At 42.0% G+C, this 7,994-nt stretch overlaps 1 protein-coding gene across 1 annotated transcript; it reads right to left on the minus strand.

Annotated features, from left to right (window-relative positions):
* Nucleotides 1–39: 39 nt before the first annotated feature.
* On the minus strand, nt 40–4,127 carry prdm12a (PR domain containing 12a). The gene is made up of 5 exons (XM_028024820.1): nt 3,663–4,127; nt 2,163–2,353; nt 1,548–1,703; nt 1,087–1,201; nt 40–999 (listed from the first exon to the last, which is right to left on the minus strand). The coding sequence occupies exons 1-5, from the start codon at nt 3,880–3,882 to the stop codon at nt 554–556; spliced, it is 1,128 nt and encodes a 375-aa protein (XP_027880621.1). The 5' UTR covers nt 3,883–4,127; the 3' UTR covers nt 40–553.
* Between the last annotated feature and the right edge of the window lie 3,867 nt (nt 4,128–7,994).

The following is a 7,994-nucleotide window of genomic DNA, read 5'->3' on the forward strand; positions in this document are numbered from 1 at the left end:
ATTATCAAAATTGAGTTTCCACTGTTTTCTGAACAGTCAACCATTTAAATCGCATGTCATTTATTTAGAATAGAAGAATGCACAAATGTATTTACATTCACATGATACAATTTTACAATTACACAAGTCTCCATTCTGTACAGGTTTAAAGTGACCATTTATATTTTACAGTGAGGAAACAGTTTGACCATCGTGGAATTTGCTCAATAAATCTGACCGATGCTGAACGTGATAAGAACATCTGCCCGGCCTCTAGTGTGAAGTTCAGTACATCATCTGTTCATTTTGTCTCGCTTTATAAGGAGAAAACAAAACAAACAAATCAACAGGAAAAAAAAAATTTGTTAATTAATTTACCATAATTTGCACGGATAAATCTTAATGCCTACATTCTGACCACATGACGGTCAAATGTGAAGACATGACAAGAAAGGAAAAAAAAAACAAAAAACTTCCAAAGAAGATTCAAGATCCATCAGCGCTTCTTTCCACCACAGCTTTGCGTCTAAAGTGCGTCGTAGTTCTAAGCCACAGCCTGACCCGGTGTCTGCCATCATAACACCATGGTGGGAATGTGGTGGACCAGAGGCATCTGATGCTGCATGGCGGCCATCTGCGGCGCAGGTGGAGGAGGAGGGGGAGGGGAAACCTGCGGGGGCGCGTCGGAGGCTTGCGCCACAGGTTTGTGCCGTGCGCTCTTCTGGTGCGCCCTCAGGCCCGCCAGCTGGGAGTACGCGCTCTGACAGACGTGGCACTTGTACGGCCGCTCGCCGGTGTGCAGGCGGACGTGGTTCCGCAGCGTGGACGACTGGCTGAAGCGGCGGTTGCAGAAGCGGCACACGAAGGGCTTGTCCAGGGTGTGGATGCGCATGTGGGAGCGCAGGTTGCTGCGGGAGTTGAAGCCGCGGTGGCAGATGACGCAGCGCATCCGGCCCGTGGAGGTGACGGCGACGGAAGGAGGAGAACACGAAGAGGGCCCCTCGGTGGAGTGGGAGTCGTCTGGGAGGGAGGGGAAAACAGCGGAGGCGATGGGTTAAGACTTTGAAGTTGCTCTCGCCAAATAGTTTCTAAAAGGAAGAAACTCACCATTCCTGCTTTTCTTCTGGTGTTCTTCGTCCATCCCAGGAACTCCAGGGATTCCCAGGAATGTGTTGTGCGTGTTTCCATACCAGACAAGGAGCTCCTGGTCAGGCGGAATGGTCTGAGGGTGGGAGAAATATAAAAATATCAGCGTTCATCATTCCTGCTTGATTTCAGAAAAAAGCATTCAAGGTTAGTTGAGGTGTGGACAAACTTTGCGGTGACTCTTACAGAGAAACAAATACTGGTGAGTGTCAGATAAAAATCCAAACAATTAAGATAAATTTGCAAGTCTTAGGATTTATTTATTATTATTTATTATTGCTTCACAGTCAGCTGGAAGTTAAGCCAAAAGCAGAGCCAATTCAGTTCAGCTCAGGTTTATGTTTATGTAGTTTTGGACTGAGTGGAGGCCCAGACTGAGCTCAGCTCTCTTGCGAACCTTCTCAGTTCAGCGTGAGGCTCACCTCCACTGCTTTATAGAAGATGCTGCTGCCGATCTGCACCACCTCCAGGTTCTGCTCCTGCTCGTTCCGAGCACACTTTATGTAGGTCATCCAGCTGCGGTGGTCCTCCTGGCTGGCATCGATGAAGTACCGCACCGTGCCGTCCTCATTGAACACCTGAAGAACGACATGGATGAGTTACAGATGGAAAAATCAAGATAGAATTCTTTTTTTTTTTTTGCATTAGGAATGTGTTTAAAGCAGAAGCATCGCAAGACCCATTTTACTTTGGCCCAAGCCCCGGAAAATATTTTTAGTGGCCCTGTAAAATTTCCTAAACAAATTTATTAAGAAAAAAAAAATCCAATTGGAATTTGTTTAGCTGAATTTGCACGTGTTTTTTTTATGTGTTGGATTTATTTATTTACTTTTTGCTTGTTTGCTTATGAATAAAATCTTTGAAATGTTTTCCAATTACATTTGTGGTGACATACGAGCAATCCGAGTTGAACTGCTCTAACTCAGTCGGTCTGTTTAGTGCAAATAAATTGTATTATCGAAAATGCGCAATAAAGTCAGTGGACTTTGGGGATGTCGTGCCCCAGTAAAGTCGCGCGTGTGGCAGAGCGCGCTCACCTCCCACATCAGGTTGTTGTTCTTGAACAAGTCCACGTGTTCGGGGGACAGGAGTCTCCCGGTGAAGGGGCCCATCTCTGTTCCGGCTTTGATCCAGGTCTTGGAGAAGATCCCCAGGCCTTCTCCCGGGATGGAGCTCTGGGCGATGATCACCTCGCTGGGAAGCACCAGGCTGGAGAGCTTCTGCACCTCTGCGAATGCAAAAAAAAAAAAAAAAAAGAAAAAGGCCCGAACAAATGAGTGCAAAACGTCTGAAAAAAAATAGCTCTGAATGAACGCTTTCAGTGGTGAAAGAGGCAAATGAACTGGATCTTATTTTAGTCACGAAATTATTAAGCCACACCTCACCCTGCGTTTAATTCGATTATCTGGATGAATTGAATTTTTTTGTTGCGCAAGAAACACCACCACCAACCCCCTTAAAGCGTTTTTTTTCCGCAAAGAAAAAAAGTGATTCTTTAAAGTTAAATTCAAAGATTTTTTTTTTTTTTTTTTTTTAGTTTCACATTGCAGAAAAGTGGGTAGGGGTTAAACGATCCTCTATTGCTCGGGGCCCAGCAATTTGTCATGCTTCAGATGTGATTTTCATTACAGTTTACTCGAGAGAAAGAAAGAAAGAAAGAAAAAAGGGAACGACTAATTCCAAATTCATTATCCTTTTTAGAACTTTGTCGCAATAAATTTGCGCTGAATGAGACGGGGGCTTGTTTAAAAGGACGGAGGAATTTCTGCGACAAAAAAAATGGAAAGGCGATTAGATGGTTGACATGCAATGAATAGCATTAGATTTAGCCTTCACGGCGCATTATGCGAGGAACAGCAAATCTCTTAAAAGGAAGAGAAAGAAGGAAAAAAAAAGAGCCTCCAGAGTCTCTCATAGCTGCCAAGGGAGGAAAAGAGACTGTCCGGAGATTGATGAATGGGTGGATAAAAAAAAGGAAAAAAAAAAAGTCAAAGAAAGGAAAGCTTTCTGTCCGAGAGGTTTAAGTGGGAAACTTTCCCAGGTCAAGCACAAAGTTAACCAAATGAATTTAATGCTCCGCGTCTTTCGATCAGCGCCGGTTCCGAGTAACAAGCCTCGGAGCGGCGGGGTCCAAGCGGAGGCTGTGCGAGGGTTAATGCGTTTAATGGCTCGAAATAAAAGCAGCCGAAGAAAAAAAAGAGAGAGAGGGAAAGAGCGAGCAGGGATGAAATGTTGGAGAGGGTCAGAGAAAGTTCTTCTAGGTTTCTAACCCGCGCAAGGATTGTTGGGTAAATTATTTATGTGTTGCGCATAAACAAATCAACGCATTTTCTAGTTGACTTGAACCACTTTGCGCAAAACGAAAATGTATTTCTTTTCTCATGCTGTTGGTTTTGACGCGCTCTTACGCACATATTATTATTATTATTATTATTATTATTATTATTTTTAAAATGGCTGAATTCAATTGGTTTAAAAGTGTGGTAAAAAAAAAAATCAATAATAGTTCCCAAAGTGACCCAGCGGGTCAGCCTCACCTCCAGCGAAGGACTGGGCCAGAACCTCCGCCGTGAAGGCGGTCTTGGGGCTGCTGCCGCTCTGCCGCTCCTCCGCCAGGTGTTCGCCCAGCACGTTCCTCCACCTGCCGTACAGGAAGCTGTGCAGGATGTCCGAGGTGATCACGTCCGACAGCGAGCGGCCGGAGCACTTAAATCCGGGCTTCAGAGCCAGAGCGTCGGCGGGCAGCACCGAGCCCATGATGCGTAAGAGAGAGAGAGAGAGAGAGAGAGGACGGGAAGGAAGCGGTGAATGAACGGGGCTGGACACAGAGGCAAGAGTCCGTCCTCCTCGCTCCAGACTGTGTGCGCGTAGGAAACTGCTGCAGCACCGGGCTGTGATGGGTCTCTTTATATAAGTGGCTGGTGTGACCCCCGGGCCTAATTAGTTATTAATGACACACCCCTCACCATGTGGACCTGCCCGCTGCGGCGAGGCGCACAGACAGGATGGTCCGATCCGAGCACAGAGGCAGAGAGAAACTTGGAAACATGCGGGGGGGAATATATATATATATATATATATATATATATATATATATATATGGTAAAACATCATGCACATTTTAAAAGACTAGATTTATTGTAGTTTTTTTTAAATAAAAAGAACAAAAATATGTTAATATCAATGTTATATTTCATTCCCTTTTCGTGCTTTTTTTCGTTGCATATTTTTTTATATTTAAGGCTGGCAATCAAAACGAAGTTTATTCAAATCTGATATTTTCCTATCGATTCAACGTATACATACATATTCATACATACATATGTTGTAAGGCTGCAAATAATTGTTTTCTACCTTCATGAATTCTTGTTAAAAAAACAAAACAACTTCCCCCTTTTTTGCCTCCGCTTTCTCGTTTTCAATCAATGACTTGTCAGGAGTTATAAAATGTGCTGAAGAGTGAAGTGCAAAACTTCATTCACGCCATTTCTTTGTTTCTACAAAAGTGATACAAAACTTGCGATTTCTAGATGTAGAATAAAATAAAATATAAACTTTCAATATTTTTCATGATCAGAAAGAGGAAAAATAAAAGTTAAACTTCAGCGAAGATTAAAACAAAGCAGAAGTCTGTCCAAAGCAGATACGCAGTGGACTTTTTATTTTGTCTGAGAATGCGAAACAAACTAATGCTGTCAGTTTTTATTATAATTATTATTATTATTATTATTGTTATTATTATTTGAAGTGGGTCAGCGAGTCTGGGAGACGCTCGCCCATTTTCTTCTCATGCATTTCGTATTCATGCGCTGCTCATATTAATTTTTTGTGAGGAGTTAGCGCGCGAATGACACGAATGGAAACAAGCCTTTATTTTCCCCCAGCATTGTTCGCATGAAGAGGAAGAAAAAACACACAGAGAGAGAGAGAGAGAGAGAGAGAGAGAGAGAGAGAGAGAGAGAGAGAGAGAGAGAGAGAGAGAGAGAGAGAGAGAGAAACGTGTAAAGCTGCTTTGACGTGGCGCACTTTTTCAAGCCCTTGTTGAGGTAAACGGTTTAATATTCATGGGTGTTTCGAAGCCCCCTCTGTATTGTGGCAACGTCTTAGATGAGTGCATGTATATATCTATATATAGATACATGCACTATATATATATATTCTCTACGCATACATATATATATTTACATATGTGGGCCCCTTTCTTTTTGCTTGGCCTTCTGTTTTTTTTCTCCTTCCCCCCCCGTCTTTTGCTCTCCTGCCTATTTTTCGGGCTTGATGGACTGGGGGCTAAATGGGCAGTTTTCCTTCTTTTTTTCCAGCAGAGAGGACATCTTTATTCCATCCCCGGCTCACAGGTTTCCCCATTCAGCTTCCCTCCAAGTAACGTCAGGGCCCTGAAAAGTGCTGCAAATCAATCTTTCATGGTGTTTTGAGGGCAATTTGACATCCATGCACTCCTCTTTTCACTTCAACAACTACAAGGGGATTGTCCGAGAAAGAGAGAGAGAGAGAGGAAAATATGGGCAAGTTTGAGCTCTGTTCTCTCTTTTCTCTGCAGGAATATGAACTGTGCGCAAAGTAATGGGAAAGAAGATATGGCAAGTAAACACAATGGAGGGGAACTTTTTTTTCTTCTTCTTCTTCCTTAAGAGAGAAGCAGAGATAGTGAAAAGGCAAGGTGAGTGACAGGGCACGAAAACAGATTACTGTGAAACAGCTGCTTTTTATGAGCGGGCCCCTCCTTCGTTTGTCCCCTCCTTTCCCAGATGAAATTTCTCCGCTCTTTCAATGGGATTCTTTCTCATCTAGATTGATTTACATTTATGGCATTCATCGCACAAATCCGAGGTAAATGGGTGGTGGAGGGGGAGGGGGAGGCGGAGGGGCCCGCCGGTGGGGGCGGCTTCTTTATTAAAGAGGAATTAAATGAGTTGAATTGGGGTAACGCATGGATTTGATTTGCTTATTTATGCATTAACCTGTGGCATTATGCGGAGCTGGTAAAGCCGCGGGCATGTCAGCAATAGCAAATCATCCCGCTTAGCTGCTCTATTGTAAGACAATTTGGGCCATTATTGTTGTCCATTTAAAGCCTATCAATTTAATGTGGATGATTGACAATTATTGCACAAAGAATGTGGTAATGGGGGGATTTCAAAGCGCTGGTGGGAAACCTATTAACGTGGAGCGTTTGTTTGTGGATAAATAGCAAAATTTTACGCTCATGAAGGGCGAGGAGTGGTGGGGGTGGGTGAGAAAACGCTTGGGAGTTGATTGAATATTTACATTTAAGGAGATCTGAAAAGATCAGGTTTTAACGATGTAGTTTGGAAGTAATTTTGTTCAAAACTAAGAAGGTGCAGGGGAAGGGGGGGAAAAAAAAGATCGTTTCTGAAACTTCCAGGCCCGCTTGCAGGGAAACACACACTCCTACTGAGGGGAGAGCAGCGCAGAGCCTCCCGGGATCCTCCACAGTGTCATTAAAAACAGATTAAGGTGGCAGCCACACTGCGCTGGATGCTCAGCTCCGGCTTATCTGTTGCAAAGGTGAGAGCGGCGCACAGCCTTCCTCTCCCTAAAGAGCCCATTTCAGCCCACACGACCACACCTCCCCCTCTGTGCTGATGGACGGGACTGGACACCTGCTGGAGAAGGAGGCGCGACTTCACTTAGGCAACAAGGATACTGGATTTGAAAAAAAAAAAAAAAAGAAGTTTAAATCAACTCGCTTTAATGGGAAAAGTGAAAATATAAGCGTCAATTGAGCTGCCTTGTACAATTTGGAAAATTGATATTTTACTTTATGAAGAACATTTTAAGTCCGAATGTATTGATTTTTTTTTTTTATTTACTTTTGTTTCATTTTTAAATCTAGCAAATCCGGATTTATGCCAGACAAACCCTCATGTAGAGCATATATTATTTTTTCTTTTCTTGCATTTTAAACTTTCGAAAACATTTTTATGTAAACAACGTAAAGTGATGAAGTGAAATCCATAACTGAATTAAAGCTGTAAAATAAAACGAAAAAACTTTGTTCTAAAGTTGTTGTTTTTTTTAAATAAATAATTGATCATTTCAGCATCCACATCAATATAAAATAACTTAGGAAACAATTTTCTTATTTTGTTTAATTCAATTTTACAGATTTAAAAAAATTCTACTCATTTAAATACACAAATCACTTTTTTTTTAAGTCGAAAAGAATAAAATGCATTTGGAAGGCAATAGTGGAGAAAATCCTTCAGTTTTAAACAACTGCAACAAAACAATCTCTTAAAATGCAATAATAAAAACAATCTTGGTAGTTAACTTTTATTTCCAGCTCAGTTTGGGTTAACTTATAAATGCTATATTTTTTAAAGAAATGGCCAATATGTATCCTCTTTGCTTTGGACATATGTTTGTTTTATGTAAAGCTGAGATTACATTTTTAAACATGATATAAAAAAAAAAAACAATTCCTCCAGCATTTGATGAATGATAAAATACTTTGAAGATTGCAAAAAAAAGTACACATCTAATTAAAGACTGGCAACCCGTCCATGGTGAACCCATGAGACAGGCACCAGTCCCTCACACTCCTACAAGGATAAGAAGAGATAGATGCTGGATGAATGCAGGTAAGAATATTTCCAAAATAACACTGGTCCTTTGAAATACAGCTTAGACAAGTTTGTATCCTTAAAACTAAGCTTTCTAGCATCTGGCCATACAGCATCAGGCGCTACCAAACCTCCATCCATTCATTCATTTCAACTCTTCCCATTTAATCACCTGAGCAAATTCAACCACTACTGTCTCCAAATCCAGAAACCCAAAATAAAGCATGAAGTCCAGAGTGTGTCCAAGAATGTCCCGCAGCGTCA

The sequence above is a fragment of the Xiphophorus couchianus genome, chromosome 8 (genome assembly GCF_001444195.1).
Source record: "Xiphophorus couchianus chromosome 8, X_couchianus-1.0, whole genome shotgun sequence".
Classification (NCBI taxonomy): domain Eukaryota; kingdom Metazoa; phylum Chordata; class Actinopteri; order Cyprinodontiformes; family Poeciliidae; genus Xiphophorus; species Xiphophorus couchianus.